The 27,037-nt window shown below is 38.6% G+C and overlaps 1 protein-coding gene across 2 annotated transcripts in view; it reads right to left on the bottom strand.

The window, feature by feature from the left end:
* STXBP4 (syntaxin binding protein 4) overlaps positions 1-27,037 on the bottom strand; it is a 1,994,403-nt gene that overhangs the window by 191,502 nt on the left and 1,775,864 nt on the right. For both annotated transcript variants that reach the window (XM_044090468.1, XM_044090469.1), the window contains exon 17: positions 8,518-8,575. In XM_044090468.1, the coding sequence (XP_043946403.1) occupies positions 8,518-8,575 (58 nt within the window). The remainder of the gene's footprint in view (positions 1-8,517; positions 8,576-27,037) is intronic.

Here is a 27,037-nt window from a genome sequence, read left to right as displayed (position 1 = left end):
TGTGTGCTACAAAATGGTAACTTTCTGCAAGTAGAAGATGTGCAATTTTACAGCATATAGAGGGGGGCCTTCTTGGGGTGCAGAGGATAACATATGTGGGTTTAGCCACATTCCCACATACATGAATTGTATAGCATTCTCTAGAAGCAAACAAGGGTCTGTGATTACCCAGTCTGTAGACACCTTGTAACATTTTTTGATATACTGAAAAGTACTGTGTCTGCCTTTTTGATGTTCATGCTCAGATTTATATTAATAAACTACTAGTGAATTTCTGAAGGTGCACTGCTAGACATTCACAGATGACAGTGGTGGAGTGGCTAAATGAGTAGGTTACAAAAAAAATAATGAAAAAATGATGGGAAAAATTGGACAAAAAGAATTAGATAATGTACTGAAAAGGAGTTGCCCCCCAGAACTGAACCTTTGGCAGCACTGAAAGTTGCAGGGACTAGCTAAAGCTACTGGTGGGGGGTGGGGGGGGGGTGATAGAGTCTGGCCCACCATGACTATCAGTCAGTGGTTGTATTAAGCAATCATGATCTCTTTAATGGCATGTTATAAAATGCCAAGTTGTATCTTAAGGTAGCAGAGCAATGCAACTCAACAACTCATTACCACCTATTAAAAAAGAGCCTGACAGTTTACAAATCTGATTAAACTATCATGTAGTTTACACAGACAGTCTACAAACTAACTGTTACACTACCTTTAAAAAATAAAGCAGTTTGACAGTTTACAAGCTGACTATAATGATCACAATCACTTTATAACACTTTTGAACACTGTTAAACTATCTTTTTTATGGGACTGCTGCTCTCTACAAGTTGCGACCAGGGAAACGTCATCCCCACTCCTTCCTACTGCACTGATTGTCATCATACAGTGATGCAGAAGACGAAAAACAGTAGCTAAGGAACTGTTCAATTAAACTTGTAGGTTGCCACCTTGAAGTTTTATAAGCAGAAAATGTGGCAACCTACAAGTTTAATAAGCAGAAAATGAGAGAAGAAAATGCATAGTTATATAACTTGTAAAACAATATGGCTCATAAACCTAAGTACTCTAGGCAGCATTGAAGTTACTTAAGAATTAAACATTACCCACAGGTTAATGCTTGGAGAATGAAACGTGCAACTGTTACTAGGGTGCGGTATTTAAAGGCATTCCGCATGAGCTAATCAATCATATTAGACAGAATTCTCACAAGACAAAGTACTACAAGCTCGTAAATTTACAAGATAGGATGACTGGGACACCATCTTTCTAATTTTGGTGCAATGACAGAGTGTTGCTCATTCAGATGTCTTCCTTTAAAGAAGTAAAAGAGGGCATGACTAGTATAAAAACTCATACAGCAAATCAAAAAGATCAAATAACTATTTTTTAAAAACAGACTGAAATTACTTAATTAAGCCAGAAATTATGACTACTTATCTGCAAAAATATTAAAAAAGGTCATTTCTTCAATACAAGAAAGACTTCTGCAGTTAGAAAGGACAGTCACATGACTGAATGTTTACACTTGTAGATATTTCTGAACATTTAGGTAACATTAATTCTATTTCATCTAGAGTTATGGACATTTTTTTCAGCAGCTGCAACAAAGGTGAATATGTCTTGTACTTCTTCAATTAGGCATGATATTGTACATCATGTTGGTGATCCAATATGTATGGTTTTAACTGTGCAGTTGTTCTTAAGCACTTCTTTCATCAAATGATAAGAATGTAGTTTTTAAAAAAGCACAAAAGACAAAAAAATTTCCTTATAATCGGGACTCCATAACAATTTCAAGACTTCCTTACTGAAGTAGTTAAAAATGTTAAATAAAAATTGATGAAGACAATTATATTTAAAAAGAATCTTATCTAGATTTCGATTTCTGGCAGCTCTAAAAGTAAAACACAAGGATTTGTTGCCATCTTATACTTCAGTCAAGGAAAGACAAACTGAATTAACTGCAATACATGTGTTGCCATAAACCTCCATTTGGACGAGGAACCTCATCCAATGATCTCTTTTCCCAAACAACTACACATTTGACCTGAATTTGATTCAGTCCTAGAGGTGGCACATTGTTTTTTAACATTTCAGTCACCACCCAAACCAAAGCCACCTCTGATGCTGAATTAAACTGTCTTCTTGTCAAACTGCCCTCCAAATCCTCTAACCATCTTTTTGTTGCCATACCATAATTACCACCCCTATCTTCCATCCATAACCTAAAGACTAGCATTCAAACTATATTCTTTGCCATCCTACCCAGTAAACATACACTCATCCTTGGTAACTTATAGCTAAACCTTGTAGGACCTTCCACAAATGATATCACATAATTCCTAGCTGATCTTCAGCTCCTCCAACTGGTAAAAGAACCAAATAGATCTAATCTAATCTAAAATCAACATTCCCTACTGGCTCTTATAATAACCAAACACCCGTATAGCTAACCTCTTCTCTACAACCATCCACCATCCACTGTCCTATTGTGTCCATCATTTGCAGTCTGAGAATTAGGTACCCCCCCCCTTAACCAGCCCCTTTAAGATCCAGGACAACAAGCAAGGTTTGTAGACTCATTGCCCACCTCCCTAACATAGACTGGTCTTCTATTCCAGCCATTCAAGATTCTAATGCTACTGGAGAACTCCTTAACCAAATCCATCTTACAAGCCACAATAGCTATTTCTCTTTAATCACAAGGCTATTCAAGCAGAACAAAGTTAAATGGCTCATAAAAGAACAAAAACTCCTTATGCAACTATGCAATGAGGCCTAGCAAAAAATGGAAACTGCATCGAACACCATTAACAAGAAACCACATCACCAAGCAAGCAATATGCAGACACAAATCCAGATACCTTACTTGTAAGCTGACCTTACTTTTGCACTACCTAAAACATTTCTGGATGGACAGAAACAAACTTGCAGGCCAGACAATCTTGAAAGATATCTCTGCACAAGACACGATTCAACATCTAAGAGACACTCTCTTTCCATCTGACTTCCTTCAAGAATTCACCAAGCTTCCGCTTCTGCCACTCACTCCCTCCCCCTCCAGACTAAACCCTTACAGTTCTTAGCATCCTCCAAATATCTACCACACTTCTACTTTACTATGATTAAACCTAAGCAGATCACAACATTCTTATTGCAAATCCCTCTTGGCTCTCCCACAGGCTCTGATCATCTATGCCCATATTTTTATACCACTGTAGAGATTTTATGATCTCACCTTACTCATAAGGATAATCTGTGTCTCACTTCTAACACCATGTCTGTAATATAGATAGAAATCATCATTAGTCAGACCCCTTACCAAAGAAGCTAAACCAGCATTATCCCCACACATTTAGCCAATCATCATATTACCAACCTAAGGTACAATTCTTTAGAAACTCATACGTAAATCAACTTATGAGTTGTCCACAATAATATCGCCCATTTTCTCAGAAACAGCATGGATTTTGGTTGAGAAGAAGCACCATGACTACACTCTGGACCATTAAAGTTGACATCCTAATTAGTATGTATAGGGGCAACCTAACTGGTGCCAAACTTCCTAACAGCTTTTAAGTGAACGTTCATCTAATCGAAACCCCAGAATATTGAAACAAGGAGTTTTGAAAAGTCATAGTTGGCCAGCCGTCAGGAAGACAACGGCTGATGACTACAATGTACTGTACACCATTACACCCCCCCCCCCAAAAAAAAATCAACAAACAAAATAAAGTGGGGGGCCATACCAACTCCGAGATCGCACCACAGTGGAGTACTGCCATAACATTACACAGGGTGAACATTGAGACTGCACCACATTGGAGGACTGTAAGAACGCCAAGACAGGATGAACGTTCTGACGTCAGCCGTTGGCTTCATTGTGGCTGGCCAACTGTAACTTTTCGAAACTCCTTGTTTCGACATTCTCAGGTTTTGCTTAAATGAGCATTCACTTAAAAGCTGTTGAGCATGTCGTACTCGGCATTTTAAGTGTTCGTTCATCTAATAGGGAACCAAAAAATTTCACTTCCTTCAATGGCATCCATTTCGCCCAGCTGGAATAAGGTTTAGCTTTATTTGTTACAGACTCCTGCAAAAGCACCACAACCCTCCAAACCATCTCTAATAAAATCTACAGCTTCACTGCTAACTCCGTCAGACAACTGCATCGTCTGTCTCTCAAAAAGGCTAAATGGCTGTCTGTGTAACAAATAGCTGATCTTCTTGCAGCACTTCTATTTAATCTTCATTTACCAGCACACTCTATATCCACTTGCCACCAAACATCTTAAAAGTGCCTCATAATAATATCACAAGCCAATCCATCTCTGTCCATGTCCTCCAAAGCCCTAAAATAAAACACCACTGTAATGATGTCAGCTCCTCTGTACCTGCTCTAAAACTATAGTAAGCTCTCCCTTCAAACCTGACCGAACTCTCCAACTATGTAGTAATATTTACAAAGTAATGATCAGACAAATTACTAAAATATATATAAGTTGGAATTGAAAAGTATACAATTATAATGCATACAAAATATAAAATTATGGAAACTGTATGTATAGTGAAAGTACACGATAATGTAAAGTGTTATAATGATCAATTTTCATTGTTATTAATGTATCCAAGCTAATGCCACAAATCAAACATTTGATGATTAAAAAAGGAAGTCTCCAGCTATGGCAAGTTACAGTCCTCTTACAAGAATTTTTATTCAGGCAGAGCAGATGCAAATGCAACAACATTGGAAATACCACGATTCTTCCTGCAGCATTGTATCACTCTTCAGTTTAGTACAGCACCGACACTAACTCACTGCTTAGGTCTGGTAAATCACTCCTGTATGTACATAAGCAGTTCTTTTTTCCTGCATCTCTCTCTCTGACTTTCTATCCTTCTTTGGACATAATATCACATATATATGTAAACGGTCTTACAGTATAGTAATCCTATGCTACATTACCTTACATGTTAATCACATATCACAATTGTACTGAATCATAATTGTTGTAACCCTACTCTATTTTGTTGCTTCTTTTGTGCCCGTGTCTTTCTATTTCTTGTTATCTTACTCAGGCTGAGCCTGCAGTTGATCATTCTTCAGCAGAGATCTGTCCCAGTAAACAAACACAAATAAAAAAAACAGTTGACTCACCAATGTGGTAAGATTTTTGCATGACTTTAGGAAACACCATGATATGCTATTACAGGCTGAAATCAAAGAAACTTAAACATTCAGGTTTATATTTATAGTACATAAAGCTGGCACATTTCCATGGAGATGACCACCTATGCCACATTACAGCATTAGAAGCCCTATTCATTCATTCATTCATGTACTCATTCATTCTTTCTCCAATTACTTTCTAAATGCAATGGAAGGTCATAATGATGCAGCACTCTGTTTTGGCACATAGTGGGCACAAGACAGGGAAACGCATCTTGGTTCTGACATTGCTCCCCCAATCCACTTCAAGACAAACATGCTCACTCACTCTACACAAACGTGTACAATTTACAGGATTGCCACTTTATTAAAACTATGCAGAGTGTTTGACCCTCCATTATTTCACAGAAGGTCCCAGATTTTGGATCATGTGTTTCATCTGTTACAAAATGTGTGTGTTCTTGCAAATTGTTGACGATAGCAGTCAGGAAATAATGAAAGACATTTCAGTTTCAGACTTCCTTCAAGAAATGCATGTAATGCAAAACCTGTTATTCTAGCAACATTCTAGGTATATAAAAGCACTAATTAAAATCTGTACTAGATTTTGGGCTTTTGTCCTCCATTATTTTTTTGGCTTTGTCCCTGATTTATGTGGTGATAGGTTGACATTTGTCTTGTGGATTTGGGAGGAAACCAAAGCATCCAGTGAAAATCCACAAACACAGGCAGGATAAATGGGTCTACTTCAATAGCCCAACATTCCTTTCAATGGAATCTTACTTAACCGAGACGACAACACCGAAGCCTTATTTCAATGAACGTTCACATCACTGGAATTTTAATATGGGAAACGAAGCAGTTGGCCAACATTAAAAAAGAAAGACACTGAAACATTTCAAACCCACCGAATTGGGGGGGGGGGGGCTTCAACCCCCCAACCAAATATACCAACTCAGAGATGAGACTATAGTGGGGAAAATGGGAAATTTCCTCATGTTGGCCAACTGCCTCCTTCCCGGATTAAAATTCTGGTAATGTGAACGTTCTTTGAAATAAGGTTTCGGCGTTGTCATCTCAGTTAAGTAAGATTTGAGTAAATGGAATTTTGTTTTACTGAAGTAGACCCGGATAAACAAATTCTGCAAAGAAGGTACCTCAACTAAGAACAGAACTGCAGACCCAAGTGTTGTGAGGCAGCAGTGCTAACAGCAGTTTCCCTGTGCCATGCATTAGCAGCTTAAATTTCTGTTAATTATCAGAATATATGTATTGCCTTTGTTTTTTTTTTACTTAAACTAATCTTAGGTTTAAACAAACATTCACTGGTTACTTTCCTAAATGAAGCTATATGGTACCCTAGTTTTAACAGACAGTTGTAGACAACTGACCTTATTGCAAACGCACAGGACTCCTGTATACTTTAACCTCTTTTAATTTACTGGCTACCCTGCCATGTGCAGACAAGTCCAGACAACTGCATTTAGATTACAAGATTTACTTATGTAGTCTCAAGTGAATGAGCTTTTTGTTTGTATTTCACAAACTCCATAAACATTTTTAAATACAAAGCTGAACAGTCAGCAGACAGCATCATCAGTCTAACTTATCCTGCAGATATGCAAGACATTTAAAATATAGAGGTTTATTTAAATGAGTGCCACAACCATATCTCAGCTCATTGCAATAGCAACAAAATTCTGCTTCTGCTTAGCAACAGCACAACAATAACACGTTATGGTCCAAAGACCCTTTTCAGCTGCAACAAAGAAAGGTAAGCAGGTTTCTTTTCCTTCATTCTTCTCCTCGTCCCCCACTAACACCAAAAGGTGTCCAAGCTGCTAGCCAAACTTGAATCACCTAGGTAATTAAGGATTTACCCATTAAAGGGAACACAGGTGTCACACAGCTGGCCATCTTTTTGTAACCAGCTGGCCATCCTTTTGTAACCATGGACTAGATGCCATCATAGTGAGTTTCCCTCTCTGAATTCAGGCCTCAATCCAATGCTGCACGGTAGACTCAGGTATGTAAGAAACCTATGGGGCATCTAAAACCAGTATATTCCTGCTATTCAGTGTATTACTGGGTTATCACACAATTACAGAAATGTACATTTCCTACTCTGGACATCTTGGAGCCGCCTTTAACAGACATATACCCTCTCACCTATTTTAGTCACAGGTATAACAAGCCATCCCTGTATCTCAGAAAATCAGTAAAGAAATGAAATATTATAGCAATAATCCACGCCTGGGTGTGGGTAATGCTGGATTTACCCACGGTTGGTGTGGTTTGGTCATGAGGCGGCCCGGTGGCCAAACAGCCAACCGTGGGTAAATCCAGCATTACCACCAGAAGTGAGTTATTGCTATTATACAATGACATTATTTAAGAAAAAAAAAAAATTACTTTTCTTAAATAATGGCATTGTATAATGCCTCCTTGCTGCCCTTCAGCAGCTGTCTGGTATTCTGTGGCAGTTCAGATGTACTGTGCATGTGTACGCCTACGCAGTACATCAGAGCTGTGGGCAAAAGCCACGGAGAAAGCAAGATCTCTGTTGCTTTTTACAAACTGTTTCGCTATGTTAAATGGGTTTAACATAGCGAGACAGCTTTAAAATAAGCAACGGAAATCTCCGTTGCTTATTTTAAAGCTGTCTCACTATGTTAAACCCATTTAACATAGCGAGACAGTTTTGAAAAAAAGCAACGGAGAAAGCAAGATCTCCGTTGCTTTTTACAAACTGCTTCGCTATGTTAAATGGGTTTAACATAGCGAGACAGCTTTAGAAAAAGAAATGGAGAATCCCTGTTGCTTTTTTTAAAGCTGTCTCACTATGTTAAACTCGTTTAACATTGCAAGACAATGTTGCTGCAAGAGTTATAGTAATGGAAAAAGTCTGGGCGACCGGACCTTTTTCCATTACTATAACTCGAATTTACAACATGCACGCTGACCAAGCAGCGTGCACGTTTTTGAATATTAATGGGGGGTCATTGTATAATGTAAGTTAATGTATGTATCCTTCTACTGGGATGCATAAATATTCAGTAGGAAAATGAACTACCACAACAAAATCACAAATCGGTGTGCTGCACTAATAAATGCATACAGTGCACCATATACATTCGGATTTCTGAAAACATCTTTTGAACAAGGCAGAAAAGGAAATTACACATCATGCATTTTATGTTCTGGTATAATGTGGATGAAATTCAGTTACTCTACCCTTTCTGATTTATTACTGAGTTTTTAAAATGCATAAAATACAAGCTAGTTCTCTTCTTGTTCCTCTCGATGTGTGACAAAGCAGCTTATATGGCTTTTATGTCAACACTTACTTAATGAAATAGCGGATTCCATCTGCTGTGTAAGCATCTTCCCAACCATAAGGTAAACCTACAGTACAATAAAAAATATATATATTATTACTGTAGATGCAGTGCAGTTTTTAAATTACAGTTTACATTATTTAGTAGTATAACAATCACAAAAATATGCTGGTGTTTAACTCACAGAAGCAATGACTTTAAATGATATAGATAATAGATTAGAAGTCTGAGAAACATTTATTTTCTGGCTGTAGTTTAATTGTTATGTTTAATTATTATTTTTCTTTAAAATAATCAAAGTGCCTCCAATAAACTAAAAGTGCCTAAGCAGCATCACATATTACAACATATAACACAATTACTAGCAAACAGGAAAACTGATTTAAGCGCAGAATGCTTACTATAGCCTGAAACATACAAAGAATACATGCATTTACATAGCACAAAATTCTAAACATAGCCAATGCGGGCTAGTTCCCTGGGAATATAAAAGGAAATTCTGCATTTTGTTGCTATGGTATCAGACATCCTAGAGGTATTCTGTTGGAGCTGTTTGATTTCACATACAAACTGAAGTTCTACATGCTCAAATGAATCACTGGATTCTTATCTTTCTTTTTTTCTGTTTATTTCCGTAAGTTATCCATACTTGCCAGGGGGAAAAGAATGCTGCTTGTACTAAACATTAGAAGTACCTTCATCAGTCAAGATTATTTAGACTTGATTATGTTTAATACTATGGTACAGACAGTGCAGAGCACAAGAAAACAAATTGCTCAGAGCTAAATTACAGGTACACAAACCCCTACACCCACCTGGCCAACTATTACTATCCCACACTGTAGCCAAACTGTGGAATGCTCTACCCACACCACTACGTAACATACCTAACCATAACAACTTCAAATCCATGCTTCTCTCCCATCTGTCCTCCAAATGGGAATGTCCTTCACGTGCTCCCACTTAAAACACCCACACCACTAACCTCCAAACCTAAATCGACTTTCTTTGCCAAATTTACAAAATGTCATTTATCTTTCTCTTAACATCTTTCCAAACACTTTTGCATGCTAGCCTCTGGCCTACCTTACACATTTCTCAAACTGACATCCTCCTAATTGCAAAACAGTCTATATATTAGTGTAAAACTGTCAATCCTGTACAGACTAATATTGACATATGAAACTCACAGTATCTATTAGTATTGTGAAATTCTTCTGTATTCTGCCTTTTTGTAAGTTTACACATTACTGTACTTTATATTTTGTAATGTTGAACATTTCTCTACTTTATAAATTTATCTAATGTTGCAAATCTCTGTATTTTATAATATGTATCGGAGCTTTTCTCCTCGGGTCTCCACTGAAAATGGGCCACAAGCCCAGCAGGACTAACCCGGTTAACAAACAATAATAAATAAATAAATTATTTGTGCATTATCTCTGTATATGTTTAAAGTCCCCTCCAAAAAAGATTTATCTCCCCGCCCATAAAACGAGGTAAGGATGGTACAGAATATATGAAAAAAATGATTTGTGTTTAGATTCTTTACAGGAACATAGAAATACTACTATGCAAGTGATCATGGAGACTATAAAGTCTGTAATCATATATATATATATATATATATATATGTGTGTGTGTACAGTGGATATAAAAAGTTTACACACCCCTGTTAAAATGCCAGGTTTTTGTGATATAAAAAAAGGAGACCACAATAAATCATTACAAAACTTTTTCCACCTTTAATGCGACCTATAAACTGTGCAATTCAATTGAAAAACAAACAAATCTCTTAGGGGAAAAATATAAAAAATATACAATAAGCTGGTTGTCTAAGTGCACACACCCTTAAACTAATACTTTGTTGAAGCACCTTTTGATTTAATTACAGCATTCAGTCTTCTTGGGTAGGAGTCTATCAGCATGGCATATCTTGACTTGGCAATATTTGCTCACTCTTCCTCGCAAAAGCACTCCAAATCTATCATATTGCGAGGGCATCTATTGTACACAGCCCTCTTCAGGTCACCACAGATTTTCTTTGGATTTAGGTCTGGGCTCTGGCTGGACCATTCCAAAACTTTATTTTTGTTCTGGTGAAGTCATTCTTTTGTTGATTTGGATGTATACTTGGGGTCATTGTCGTGCTGAAAGATGAAATTCCTCTTCATCTTTCTAGCAAATGCCTGAAGGTTTTGGGCCAAAAGTGACTGGCATTTGGAACTGTTCATAATTCCCTCCACCTTGACTAAAGCCCCAGTTCCAGCTGAAGAAAAACAACCCCAAAGCATGATACTATCATCACCATGCTTCACTGTCGGGATGCTGTTCTTTTGGTGATGCGAAGTGTTGTTTTGCACCACACGTACCCTTTGGAATTGTGGCCAAAAAGTTCAACATTAGTCTCATCAGACCATAACACATTTTCCCACATGCTTTTGGGTTACCTGGTGTATTGTTTTGCAAATTTTAGCTGGGCTTGGATAACTTTCTGTGTAAGAAAAGGCTTCCGTCTTGCAACCCTATCCCATAGCCCAGACATATGGAGAATACTGGAGATTGTTTTCAGCGCCGGTTAAACAAGGTTAAACTTCTTCTGGCTCCGCCAAGTCTGCTCTTCAAATTTTCCCTTAAGGAAGCTCTACTCTTAGTATAATCAGACTACTCACTATATTATAAGCCTAGCACTTGTTCTCAAAACTTCTCTACTAAGTAAGCACTCTCATACTAAGTAAGCACTACATCCACCTACCACCCACCCCTGTGAATATCCACTTCCCTTAAAGGCACAGCACTCCCTTATACTGTTCTAGCATGTCGAGTGGTAGATTACTGGCGTCCTCTCCAGTTCAGCTGGTTAATCTGGGTATCTTGAGACAATGCTACAATTGTCTCATGTACACAGACAACCCTCTCCTCCTCCCAACAAACACAAATACATGTGAGAGATGCAACTATATAGCCAAACTGGAGGCTGAACTCTCTCAACTCAGGGCTGGCATGACCAGACAGGAGGAGATGGTAACCACACACACAACAAACCCAGTCCCACATAGACCTACCACAACTGCAAACCAAACACATAAAAACACAAAGACATACTCGGAGGCTCTAATAAAAAAACTTACCAAAACAACAGAGGCTCCCAAAGCAGACATCCAAATATCCACCACCTCAAAACAAAACACATGCAACACATACTTCAATAAATCAGTGTGTCAATCAATCACAGCCCTTAAGGCCAAACACCATGCCTGATACACTAGTAATAGGTGACTCTATAGTCAGACACACTGATGTCCCGCTTACCAGGCTGAACAAGGAGAGGGTGACTGTGAGCTGCCTATCGGGAGCTAGGATCCGCCACATAACACACGCACTCAGGTCACTCCAAGGCAAGTACAAATATGACTCTGTCATTGTCCATGCTGGCGTGAATGACCTGAGACGTACCTCCCTGGACTACATGAAAAGAGACATAGAGGAGCTCTCTGATTATGTAGCCCAGGCTGGTATGACCCTGAGCAGCATCTTGCCCTCGCCAAGAATGATGCCACAATACAAAGACAAGATGATCAGCTTTAATAATTGGCTCAAGTGTCATTCTAAGGGGATCCAATGTCTGTCTGCTTGGGATGACATGTTGGACAAGCCACGCTGCTTCGCAAGGGACGGCTTGCACCTGTCACCACTGGGCTTCCCGATATTGGCTAAGGCTCTTGCCACCCCCATAGTGCCTTTTTTAGGCAAGGCTCAAAAGACAAACCCACCTCCTTAGAAAACAAAAATGGAAAAAAACTAAGGGTAATGCTGCTCAACGCCAGAAGTCTAAATCTCAAGATGCAGGCACTCGATGCACTCCTCAGTATGGAGAACATAGATGTCTGCGCAGTAACTGAAACCTGGTTCAAGGCTCCTGAGAGCACCCCAGCGCTACCAGGCTATACCTCGTATCATGCTTTTCGGCCCCAAAACCTGGGCCGAACCACAAAGGGAGGGGGAGTGTCCATATTCATCAAGGACGCCCACACCTCCAGGTTAGTAGCAACACATGAAGCATCGGAGACCATACAGGTGCAACTAACCATAGGCAAAACTGCTATACAACTGGTAGCATGTTACAGACCACCCTCCCAATCTCAGGAACCCCACTCAGCCTTTCTGAAGACATTGGAGGATATGAATGTATCACAAAATACCATCATACTGGGAGACTTCAACTACCCTAACATAGATTGGGTACATTATTCTAGCCCTAACACCCTAGCCCAAAGGTTCCTGGAATTCATAAATTCAAATGCACTGGAACAACTAGTCACCTCTCCCACTAGGGGAGATAATATGCTAGACCTGATCATCACAAACATGGGGACAAAATGCTCCACACTGGAGGTATACCCCTCAGTAGTGAGATCTGACCACAAACTAATCACTCTGGATATACATATCCCACCTCCACCCCCAGCACAAAGACCACAGTGAAAAACTTCTCAAAAGCAGACTTCACTCTTCTTAAGACTGAGATGGTATCCTTTAAGCCCACTGGGCCAGTGGATACCACATCCCACAATGCTGAATCCTTCACAAATGCTTTCTATGGACATCTCCAAGAATGCATGGATCAAGCAATCCCAAATAAATCCAAGTCCCTCTCCAACAAAGGCAAGCGTCCTGTCTGGTGGACCTCAGTCATTAACAAATTGTATAACAAAAGAAGGAAGCTACTGCACGACAGAGCAAAATCCCATAATGGGAGGACATCTCTGATCAACACTAGCAGAAAACTACGTTCTCTCATAAAAACATCCAAGGCCAACTTTGAGAGAAAAATCGCTAAGGACACTAAAGATAACCACAAAGCCTTCTTCAGCTATGTTAGAAACCTGGGCGGAAACCCTCAGATATGCTCAGAGTTAGTTCACAACAACAAAAAATACACTGAACCCACAGATATTGCCAACATTCTGGCTGATAGGTTCAGTGCAAATTTCTCCCCTCCCTCACCCCCAAAAGACGAAATACTTATCCCAGCTGAATGTAATCTCCCTGTCATCTCAGATGTCCAGGTGAGAGCCGCCCTCAGCAAAGCTAAAAACACAGCATCAATGGGACCTGACGGTATCCCAGGTTGCGTGCTACGTGAACTCCAAGAGGAGCTAAACCCGCACATAAAAATGCTATTTAACCTTAGCCTTACTACAGGATATGTACCTGAACACTGGCGTACAGCAACAGTGGTCCCACTCCACAAAGGGGGTACCTCTACAGACCCTGGGAACTACCGCCCCATAAGCTTAAACGGCCTGGTCTGCAAAGCTATGGAAAGAATCATTATGGAACTCATAAACAGAGACATTGGGGACCTACAGACACTTGATCCCACCCAGTCCGGCTTTGTAAAGGGCAGATCCTGCCTTTTGAACCTGGTTGACTTTTTCGAAACAGTCACTAGAGCCATTGATGAGGGCAAAGCAGTCCATACAGCCTACCTGGACTTGGCTAAGGCCTTCGACACAATACTCCACTCAGGCATCATAGATAAGCTCAACAGCTTAAATGTAAACCCTTATGTCACTAGATGGGTTGCAAACTGGCTAAAGGACAGAACCCATAAAGTTAAAATCGCTGGAGCAATGTCAGACTCAAAGCCAGTCACAAGTGGTGTCCCACAGGCATCTGTCCTGGGACCCCTCTTGTTCGGCATTTATTTCTCAGATGTTAAAGCAAACATGGGAGGGTTGTGGCTGACAAAGTTCGCAGATGACTGCAAACTAGGCACCATAGTCGATACACCAGCGGACACATACATCCTACAAAAGGCCTCACAGAAGCGGACAACTGGTGCTGTAGTCATGGCCTTAAACTAAATGCCAAAAATGTATAGTCATCCCCTTTGGGAAAAACAAAGTACCCACAAATTATCACATAGACAGCAACCCACTGAGTACGGAAAAAGTAATCAGAGACCTAGGGACCCAAGTCGACAGCGACCTCTCATTTGACACCCACGTTGCCAAAGTGGTTAGAAAGACATTCTACCTTGCACACCTTATCATGAAGGGATTCACATCCAGATCCAAGGATGTCATTGTACCCCTATACTCCTCCCTCATCAGACCCATGATTGAGTACAATGCCCCATTTGGTATGTACCTCACCCGGCATTTGCAACAGCTGGAGAGACCACAAAAGTACCTCACCAGGAGGATCAAGGGTCTCCAACATATGTCTTATTCTGCCAGACTAAAGAAACTCCAGCTCTATTCAGTAGCATACCGCCTGCTCAGAGGTGATCTGTGCCTGATGTACAAGGCCATGTCCAATCAGGAACTGATGGACATGCTCCACCTCAAAAAATCCAAATCCATCAGAACCACGAGAGCCAAAGACTTAAACCTCGGCACAAGTATGAATAGGACATGCTGGAAGGATAGATTCATAACCCAGAGGCTTCCCATGCTCTGGAACAGAATCCCAGTTCATCTTAGGCAGAGCCCCTCACTAACTCTCTTCAAGAGAAATCTTGATGAGTGGATGGGAGATCGTAAGTTTACCCCAGGGGTCACATCTGTGTCACTACTAGACAGGGGCACAGTAAACTAATTCTATTATATAAGGGGACCTTCACTGTGTCACTACTAGACAGAGGCACAGTATTCTAAATCTATTCTGTTCATTTTTGTACCATTTCATGGGGTGGCGAAAGCCACATCACTATGGCTAGGCTTACAAATGCCCCAGGGCAGATAGCCTAGTACTAAACTATGAAACTATGTAGTAAACAACCAGTACTTGATATAAATTCTTGCAGCTCCTTCAGTGTTGCTGTAGGTCTCTTGGCAGCCTCCCTGACCAGTTTTCAACTCAAACCATGGCTTTTGCTGTAGCAGGCAACTGAGGAAATGTCAAGAAAATCCTACTAGGACAGCTGAACTTTATTTGGGGTTAATCAAAGTTTTTTTAATTGATAGCAGGTGTGTATCCAAGAAGACTGAATGTTGTAATTAAATCAAAGGTGTTTCAACAAAGTATTAGTTTAAGGGTGTGCACACTTATGCAACCAGCTTTTTGTACTTTTTTTTTTACATTTTTCCCCTAACAGATTTGTTTGTTTTTCAATTGAATTGTACAGGTTATGGGTCACATTAAAGGTGGGAAAAGTTTTGAGATGATTTATTGTGGTCTAATTTTTTTTTATATCACAAAAACCTGGCATTATAACAGGGGTGTGTAAACGTTTTATATACTACTTAGCTCTCAAATCAGGAAAGGTCTGTAAAGATGTAAATTTCTGGCAACTTATGAAATGTGTTGTGTTAGCCATCTATCCCTCCAGTGAGTCATGTTTGTTCGTTGGTATAGCTTTATATCCCTAGTGCAGGTCTTTGTGGAGGCACTGGTTTTGTGAAGAAAGAGGAGGTCAAATAGGATTGCGTCTTTAATGGCTAGAAAAGCTACACACAGGTAACCACGAAGTAGCCTGTAGGTTGGTAAGTACAAGGAAAGTCATGCTAATCTTTCAGTACAGTTGAAAGTTTTAAAACTTTTAATTTTCTCAGAAATCTTTGGAGCCTTTACAGTTGAGAAATATGTTTTGATTTCTACATACCAAAGGGGGCACTGCATTTGATGATGGGTCTGATAAATACAGGGGTAGGGTGGCTTCTTTGGCTCTTGAATATATCCCCTTTGTAATTAATTAACTGGGGCAGATAGAAGGATTTCTTGACTATGGTAGAAACATGATAATTGAATAACAGATGGTTGCCCACATAAGTACTCAAGTCTCCTATGACAGCCTCTCTCTGTATCTGAGTACCGTTTAAAACATAAGAGGCGGAAGTAACTTTTTTGAATTTAACTTTAACCATTTTTAGTACACGAGGCATTTGCACATTTGAACCCTTGTTGGAGCTGTTTAATATCAGTGGATGAGCAGATAACAGCACTCAGCTTGCAGTCATCAGCAAACTTGGTCAGCTACAGTTCTGGGATATTGTCTTTGATGTCTGCAAAATAAATTCCAAAGAGGAGAGGACCTAGCACAGATACTTTTGGCACCCCGACTACTACAATTCTGCACTCAAAGATTGTAATAGCAAGTTTCACAACCTGTGATTTGTTGGATAGTCAATTTGGAATCCAGTAAACAGTGTAGGAGTTTACATGAAGTTAGTCTAGTTTTTTAATACATCCAGCATGGAGAATAGTATCAAAAGCCTTGGCCAGGTCTAAATAAGCAGTGTGCAAAGAGTGACCACTGTCTATAGCCTCTGCAACCATTTCAAAGTAATTCACTAGGTTTAATAGGCAGGACCTGTCCTTTACACAACTAAAATGAATGGGCTTTAATTAAATGAATGCACTGCACTTTGTGCAGCATGCCTTTATACAGTTAGAACCTGCTAACCTGAAGGAAACAGAAATTGTACAGTGTTTGTATTGTTTGTGCTTTCAACCTCAACAAAGTTAGAATCCTCCAAAATAAAAAAATAAACACACAGCACATACCTGCAAAAAAAGCCAAATGAACAATTAATTGTGTTAGATCACTTTTTACATTAAATACCAACTTGTGAGTTTCATCACATTACAGTTTAGTGTGTTGTGCTCAGATGAACAAATAGCCAACAAGCTGATTTGACTTCTCCAGTTTATAAGTGGCAACTGCATGTTATACTATTAAAAAATGTTTTTACTTTGATTCTGCAGAGAGAAACTCAGGAAAACTATACTGAAACTACCTAAGTAACATGCTACATGGTGATACAGTACGACACATATACGGAACTCTTAAAACACAGCTTCCAATCATGGCAAAGCCCTGTGCTGTTCCACTGCATTACACCTAAATTCCAGGTTAATGTTTAATAAGTGATTACAACTACACACTTGTACACAATAATAAATAAACCAGAGATAAATGCATGCAAGGATATTACAAAATAAAATGAGGATAAACAGAAGGCAATGTGCTGCATGAGGCAAGTATAACAGTAATGAAATTTGGAAGCCATTAAGTACCAAAATCTATCAAGCTGCATTGGTAAGTTCTAAAGATCAGGTGCTTAATAAGCAAAAGCCAGAATCCTGAGGTATTTTGGCTACATCCTCAAAAGTGCCAGAAATTCAGGGTTAGCATATCAGAGGGCACAGACCTGACAGTATAGTACAAGCACTTTTCTTTCAGGTGTGTGTGTGTGTGTGTGTGTGTGTGTGTGTGTGTGTGTGTGTGTGTGTGTGTGTGTTGGGGAAACTATGCCATGCTATGCAGAGAATACACCATCTGATATTAAAACAGGGCACTTATTCCAAGAAAACTTATATAAGGAATTATCTGTCGTCAGTTTCTTTTTTGAAGGAGGAGAAGGATTTGGAACTGGATTTATTTTGTTTTTAAAGATAAAATTTAGTTGAAGAGATTGCTATAAATACTTGGACTCATGACAATCCTGTGCTGGAATTTTTGTCTAACACAAGTGACTTTACTGATGGAATGGTTAGATGCCACTCAGAAAAGAATATTCTGTGATTTTCTTTTTCTGGGAGAACTACCTATGCTAACTGTGCTGATTAAAATAATAAGAAATCTGTAACTATCTCTTGTTTTAATACAGTTTTCTCTGGACTGCTGCCTGGTAAATGATTGTTTAGTCCTGGAATTCACAAACTAAAGTTATATTAAAAGAGCCTACTATGCTATTACTAGTAATAGAGAAGTTTGCCTTTTAGAAGACTCATAAAATGCATTTTAAGTAACCCCTGATACTAGCTGCTCTACTAAATGAATGCACATCATGAGTTAGTTGTAGTAGAAACTGTGTTATACTAGTGTTAACGTAATTTAATTATAGGCAAGCAGGACTATTCTAAGCTTATTCACAGCTTTGATAATAATACTGACAGAACAAGCCTTTACTGGTTTCTTCTTTGACTGCTATTAAAGACAGCTCTACACAGTTAGACTCGTGCCTTGCAGAATAAATAAAAATACATAGACTACACAGAATACAATTACATACCTGTCATACATTTGGAATGCCAACACTGGCTATAAAGTTTAATATTTAACCTATTTGTAATGGTGGCTATTCAGTTTAAGTTTGATGCAAAATTTATCTTGCACCAAACACTAGCACAATTTAATGTACTGCAGCACAAAGTTGTACAATTTAAAATGAACTCTTACAGTTACTCTTTAATATCAATACTAAAATATAATTGAAACCAATTTTTTTTTATTTTCAGTTCAGTTTCTTCTGCTTGTATGACTGAATAATCAAACTAATCTGGTTCTTCAGGATTACACATTGGAAGCGCAGTAAGTCTTTTTTCTTACAATTCTGCAACCAAAAACTCAGAAAAAAATGCTGAAATTAACTATGCAGCATCTATCATACTCTAACATATATAAGACGGACCCTAAGTATCACCCCACACCCTTTCCAACCATCCCACCATCGACTGACTATACAGAATTCCTTTATTTAAATTCTGCTCAGCAAAGTGGCCAAAGTATCTCTAACTAATGGCATTAGCAATGCAGTCAAAGCACTGCACTACTGAAATACTTTCAGTAAAAGATTCTCATTACATACTAGGCTACAAAAAAGGAACTAAAACTCGTGGTTTTAAAGAACACTGTATACTTCTTAAACTAAGGGAGAATTGTTTAAGTGAACTTGTCATTAACCCCACACACACACACACACACACACACAGATATAAATATATATTTATATATTAACCTGCATGTTTTTAGGGGGTGTAAAAAAAACAAAAGTACCCTGATAAAACCCAAACTCACATATGGAGAGCATTCAAAGATCATACAGACCGTGACAGGATATCAGGACTCAACACAGGTCACGGAGTTGTGAGGCAGAGATCATAACTAATGAGCCACTGTACCGATTATGATGGACGTAATACATAAGCTCCTCTCAACACAGAGAAATTTTCACTTTGCTGTGAAATAATGCAACAAAAGCAGTAAGATATGATAAAACAAAATAATTATGTGGCAAACAAGTCAGACCCCTAAAACAAAATCTCAAAAAATGAACTAATTTACATGGAGCAACACAGCATATATATTTTGCCAAGCTGAATCTCTTTCTCTCTCAAATTCAAAAAGCTGAGCACTACTAGACTCTTTTAGTTCACCACAACATCCTTTAAAACTGTGCATACTCAGTAACAGAAATCATTACCTTCATCCCCCCCACCCGCTTGACCATATTCAAAAAATAAATCAGACTATAGGCCAATTTCCTTCCTACCTATTGCGGGAAAATATCAGGAGCCTCATGATACTCCCTAACTTCTTCATACATCAAGAAATATTGCATACTCTCTAAACACCAGCATGGATTTTTGTGTTGAATTAACACAATGCTTGCCCTGTGTCACAACAGATGAAACATATATACACAGACACACACACAAAACAAAATTATATCAAATGGGAGCTATCTTTACTGACCAAATAAAAGCATTCAGTATAGTCAACTATCAACACCACACAGCACTATTAAAGAACTCAGAATTCAGTTTCCCTGTTCATAGGTAGGTAGTTCACTGGCCTTTTATAAAACAGATTATTGAACATTAAATTAGTGATTCAGCCCCTACTATACCAACATTCACTGTGGACATTCCTCAGGCACTGGTTTTATTCTCACTAATTTTCAACCAATTCATTACTGTATATGTAGATGATACTATAATCTATAATGCCTCACCATCCAACACAATAATCAAAACATGGGAGCAAAATCTCTAACTTATCAAAGTGGCTTTATAACAATGGTTTAAATATTAGCTTCTTCAAACCAAAGCAGGGATGTTTGGACTCCACCAAATAAATCACCCTAAGGTTAACTATCAAAGCCCAAAACAGGAACACTTAAGACACTTACATCCCTTACAAAGAAGTTGGCGACAAAACCTATATGTCTGGCAGGACTAAATTCTAAACTTTGATCACTCCATTTAAAAAACAAAAGCCAACATAAGCAAACAGTTTTGGTCTTGGAAAAAGCCAACATAAACAAACAGTTTTGGTCTTGGAAATACAGCTTTTTTATCAGCTGAAGGAAAAGCAGCAGTAAAAAAATATATATTTTTAAGACAGAATACTGCTTTTTAATTACTACAGCAGATTGCAAAAAAATCACTAAAATAAACCAATCAGAAACGTCATCTCATGAGCCTCTTCATGAAAGATTACTGTAGTGCTATCTGAAAGTCTAAACTGCTACCAGTCAGCAAGTATGCAGTTTACTACTTGCTATCCTCTTCTTTGAACTTGTAAAACTAAACTCTTTTCCAGACATCAACAGCAAACTGATACCTTCTTGTTGTAAATACAACTTCCAGTCTCAAGTCTAAAGAAATCATCATACTAAGACAAACACAAAACAAAGTCCACTCAAGCAGTATTCAGAATTTCTCCAATGTAGGTTCTAGCATCTGCAGGTTACCTCCCCCCACAAGAACCATTAATGGTTTTAAAGAATTATATGTCCAACTAGCAAAATACATGCTGAATAATGCCTAGAACACCCACTTTATCCAGCCTCCAATTAAATGACTCCACATAGTCTAAAGACATGTCTGCCTAATCCAAAAATTGTATATCCACCAATGTTACACAGTAATCCTATATTAACCTTCTTATCGAGTATGCTGTTACTTCACACTAACTAGAGAAACAGCTCATTATTTCGTACCGCAAAGGAAGTCTAAATCCATCTAAACTCACCTGCTAACCTTTTAATAAATACAGTAGCACAGAAAGTAGTACACCTTTAGTGCAGAAAGCTGTTAATTCTATTCCCATACCAGGTCAATGGATTGTTGAAACCACCAACCTGGTCAACAAAGACAGAAAAAAATAAAAATACAGTAATTCCATGCTAGGCTGTTGAAAAGAGTTTTGCCTCCCAGGCCAAGGACTATCACAAGGCATTCTTTAGCTATGTCTACAACCTCAAAGGCAATACACAGTTGTGTGCAGAGCTTGTTGTTAATAGAGCCAACTATACTGAGCCAGAAGATATATTAAACCTACTGGCTAACAAATTAATCTCCAACTTTTCCCTGTTCTCTTCCTCAACCTACCCTCGGGAAATAACATCAAATATGCAAGTCAAGCTCCACTCGAGTAACCCGCACGCACAACCTCAACCTGGTCTGTGACATCAATAGGACTTGTTGGCGGGACAGATTTGTGTCCCAGAGAGTCCCCCTTTTGTGGAATAGACTCCTTCTCCACATCAAGCAGAGTACCTCATTAACTCTTTTTAAGCACAACCTGGACAACTGGATGGAGAACAGAAAATACACCCCTGTGACTCCACCTGTGCCCCTGCTGGACAGTGGCATATGGTGCTGACTTGTTGGAACATGGGCTAAATTTTTGGCTAGGCTTGTAAGGGCCTCAGGGCCAACAGCCTAATAACTTCTTATGCCAAGAACACTGTGTCAATGGGTCCAGACAATATCCAGAGAAGCCTTTTAATTAGCATGAAACATGACCTATTAGGCCCTCTGGAATTGCTATGCAATTGTAGCCTTCAAACAGGCTTCATGCCTCATGAATGGAGAACAGCAACAGTCATCTTTCTGCACAAAGTTGGGCCATCTACAGATCCTGGAAACTACAGGCCCATAAATCTCACTAGTTTCATATGCAAAGCCTTGGAAAGAATTATCATGGAAATGATAAATAATGACATAGGAAATCTCTGGGCACAGGACCCAACCCAATCTGGTTGGGTTGGACTTCTTGAAAAGGCCACCAAAGCAATGTGTGATGGCAAAATGGTTCACACTGACTACCTTGACCTGACTAAGGTATTTGATATAATACCCTACACAGGCATTGTTGACAAACTCATGAGGTTAGGTGTAAACCATTATGCTGCCCAGTGGACAGCCAGCTGGCTCGCAAACAAGACCCATAAAGGCAGACTTGGGAAGTCCACCTCTACAAACAGGCCAGTCACAAGCAAAGTCCCTCAGGGATTGGTCCTTGGACAGCTCCTTTTTGGCATTTACTTCCCTGAAGTGAAATGTCATAGGCCTCTGGCTGACTAAATTTGGAGATGATTGCAAATTAGGAGAAATCATAAATTCCCCCATTGATACAAATGTTCCCCAGGAAGGGCTAACACAGACAAGTAAGTGGAGTGAGTGCCATGGATTAAAACTGAATGCCTAGAAATGTATAATAGTACCCTTCAGGAAGTCATCCACCCCAAGTAATTATCATATTGACAACACACCCTCAAGCGTTGACTCAGTCAGGGACTTGGGAACACACACAAACAGTAATCTAGTCATTGACCATCATGTGTCTAGAGTAATTAGGAAACTATTTTTTGTTGTGCAGCTTATAAACAAAGATATAGCATCTAGGTCCAAGGAGGTCATTGTTCTACTGTATGTGGCATTCATCAGACCTCTCATTGACTACAGTGGCCCCTTTTTATGTACCAAACTAGGCACATCCAACAACTGGAACATCCACATAGGTTCCTCACTAAAGAAATGCAGATTGTAAGTAACATGTCCTATGCAGACCGTCTCAACACTTTATCACTGTATTCTGTCTCCTACAGGCAAACGGGGGGAGATCTTTGCCTGGCATACAAGACATTGTCAGACCCCAGCCTGCATCTCTGGGGGGGAAAAAAGCAACAGAATTACCTGTTCTAAAGACTTAAATGTTGCCTGTGATATAAATAGGACCTACTGGACAGAAAGGTATGCATCCCAGAGACAACCCACTCTCTGGAACAGGCTCTTCATCCATTTGAAGCAGAGATTCTCCCTAATGCAATTTAAGTGTAACATGGACACTTAGATGGGGAAAAGAAAATGCATCCCTGGTTTGGCACCTGTCTCTAATGGGCACAGGCAACCTGCAAATGTTTCATCTCCCAAGCCCTTGCCTTACTTATCAAGGGTACTAGAACTTGTCAGAGATTTCTGATGCATGCCTAGGCTTAAAAAAGGCTCTTCTGGCTGTTAACCTCGTACATACCTATGAACCTATGGTACATAGAGTGTCTCCTATACATATGCCATATACTCATTATTCATTCAGTCATTAACTGATTAATTTACTTCAGGGTTGCAGAGGAAGCTGAATCCACCCCCCTCACAAAAATGTCCTAGATGGGGAACCAGCCTGTCACAAGACACACATATATGTTCACAAACATTGTACACAGTTACTGACAACTTGGAGAATCATTAATTTACTTTCAGCACTTATTTTAAATATGACAAAAAACTGAAGTATCATGGAAAATCTATGCAGACACACCACAAGAGGTCTGAGACAGCAATGCTAACAGCTGTGCCACTATATTTGTTTCTTAATGTTGTACAGTCACTTAGTATGAATAAAGAGTGCATGCATCCCCAATATATAGGACCTTACTACTAAAACACTGTATTATATATTTGTTAATTTTAACTTCAGACTAAAACAATGAATAAAAAGGTCACACAGATAAAACAATCAGTAAAAAACAAAAGAAAAATCTAGCAAGGCTAGACTTTCTACTGTGTGATTCCTTAAACCCCTTGTATTAGAAACAACATGGGATATATGCAAATGACCCTTTAAGGTCATTAGGTATTTCAACTACAGTGGATATAAAAAGTGTACAGACCCCAGTTGAAAGGCCAGGTTTTTGTGATATAAAAAAATGAGGCCACAATAAATCATTTCAAAACATTTCCCACCTTTAATGTGACCTATAACCTGTACAATTCAATTGAAAATCAAACAAATCTGTTAGGTGAAAAAATATAAAAATTAAAAAATGTACAATAATCTGGTTGCATAGGTGTGCACACCATTAAACTAATAATACTTTGTTGAAGCACCTTTTGATTTGATTACAGCATTCAGTCTTCTTGGGTAGAAGTCTATCAGCATGGCACATCTTGACTTGGCAATATTTGCCCAGTCTTCCTTGCAAAAGCACATCTGTCAGATTGCAAGGGTATCTCTTATAGACAGCCCTCTTCAGGACACCGCACAGATTTTCTATTGGATTTAGGTCTGTGCTCTGGCTAAGTCAATCCAAAACTTTAATTTTCTTCTGGTGAAGCCATTCTTTTGTTGATTTGGATGTATACTTGGGGTCATTGTTGTGTTGAAAGGTGAAATTCTTCTATTTATTGTACATTTTTTATTTTCTATATTTATTCCCCTAACAGATTTGTTTGTTTTTCAATCGAATTGTACAAGTTATAGGTCACATTAAGGTGGGAAAAGTTTTGAAATGATTTACTGTGGTCTCATTTTTTATATCACAAAAACCTGGCATTTTAACAGGGCTGTGCACACCAATAAAGCCAAACCCCAGTAACTGTGGGCATGCATGTTTCAGCCTTCTTATGGCATCATCAGAACAGCATAAGTGGAATGTTTGGCTAACCTTTAGAAAAACAGGGTTGTCGTACCCAGCTGATATCCATAACCATTAGGGTGTCTGCAAAATATCACGACCAACAAATTAAAACAATGAGTAAAAAGGTCACACAGAAAAAAACATCAGTAAAAAACAAAAGAAAAATCTAGCAATTCTAGACTTTCCACTGTGCGATTCCTTACACCTCTTGTATCGGTTGGGATATTTTGCAGACATCCTAATGGTTATGGATATCAGTTGGGTACGGTTAAGGTTAGCCAATCATTCCACTTATGCTGTACTGATGATGCCTCCAAAGTTGTCTTCTGCTGTTATTTTGTTTGAACAAATGTTATTTAAAAGAACTGAACATGATTATGTAAAGCCTGAAAAAGTGGAAAACAATTTAACATTACTAAAGATGAATGGAAAATTTTAAACACATTAAGAGGGAAGTTGAATGATTATGTGTTTAAACAAGCAAACAAGGGGGGCAACTGGGTGCTAATATCTAGGTTGAAATATAATGAGATGGTGTATATGTGAAATTGTATCGCAACCCAGTTGGTATTTATAATGAGCAACTTCTTGAAATTTTGGAAAGAGGTGAAAGATTAGGATTCTTGACCAGGGAAAATGTTAGAAAATTGTTTAATGAAAAACCATATGATCCTATGTTTTATGTGTTACCAAAATTGCATAAGAATTTAATGAACCCACCAGGAAGACCTACAGTTCTGCAGGTGGGATCGTATTTACAAAACGTAGGCACATTTTTGGATTCTTTAATGAAAAAAATATCTGGTCAAAGTGCCTGCTCATGTTACTAATACTGAGGAATTATGTAAATAAGTTAGTAAAGTAAAATGGCAAGATGATTACTACTGGGTTGTAGTAGATGTGAATTCGTTATATACGAATTTTCAACTGAAATGGGGTTTAGGGACATTATGGGGGATGGACCCAGGACTGCCTTTTTGGTGAGATTGCTTGAATTTTGCTTAACACATAACTACTTTAAGTTTGAGAATGAAATATTTCTTCAGTTGAAAGGAACTGCAATAGGGGCCTCTTATGCCCCCATATATGCTATTTTGTATATGGGTTATTTTGAGAGAAAGTTCATTTATTGTTCTGAGTTTTATAAAAAGTATGTGGTGTTGTTTGAGCGATTTATTGATGATCTCATTTTTTGTGTAAGGGTGACCCTAAGGATTTTGATTTTCTTTTTACGGATTTGAATATGAATGGGCATGGTTTAAGGTTGGTTGAAGGGTGTCTCTTGTATCCAATACTTTTATGTTGAGTTTTATGTGGATTTAAGGAAGAATATCCAGTTTAAACCTTTTAGGAAAGTTACTGCAGTAAATAAGTTTTTACATGCAGAGGGTATGCATCCCCCCCACTTGTTAAACCTACTCCCATTGGGCGAGTTTAAACATATTGCTTGAAATACTTCTGAAAAAGTTGAAAGATGAAGTTCCTTTTGGAAACGAAAGAAAGGCTTGTGGAAACAGGCTACAAGGAGGAGCTCTTGCAACAGGCTTTGGATGATACATTAGAGGGAAAACCTAATGCTAGAAATAAAATAAGCATGACTACTGCTGAGCCTAATGGTTTTGGAAGTAAGGATTTGTATTCTGTTTCGAAATACTCTGGTTTTTCAGAGATAATGAAAAATGCAATTTTGGATTTGTGGTATATTGTGTGGGAAGGTGAAATTGTGGGTAATCTGTTTCCAAAATTTGTTAAATTTTCTTATGGACGTTATGCTAATTTAAAGGAATTGCAAATGTTCCTCAGGAGTCTTTTGGTGTTTTTCCTTGTGGGCATTGTAAGGTTTGTAATTGTATTAAGAATATTTCGGGCAGTTGTATTAATGGTAAAAAATTTGGTTGAAGAAGCAGATTTAATTGTAACTCATGCAGTGTAGTTTACATAGTGGGGTGTGGTTGCGAAAATATAAAATGCTACACTGGACAAACAAAAAGAGCTATTAAAGTGAGAATTTTGGAACATCTGAGGGACATGCGCAATAAAAATATGAAGAGCACAGTTGCGGAACATTTTGTGAACATGCATGATAGCAA

This window comes from Protopterus annectens, chromosome 12.part0, assembly GCF_019279795.1.
Source record: "Protopterus annectens isolate FY-2018-M chromosome 12.part0, PAN1.0, whole genome shotgun sequence".
Lineage (NCBI taxonomy): Eukaryota > Metazoa > Chordata > Ceratodontiformes > Protopteridae > Protopterus > Protopterus annectens.
Note: the sequence above shows the minus strand (reverse complement) of the source record. Positions and strands in the feature narration are given on the sequence as shown.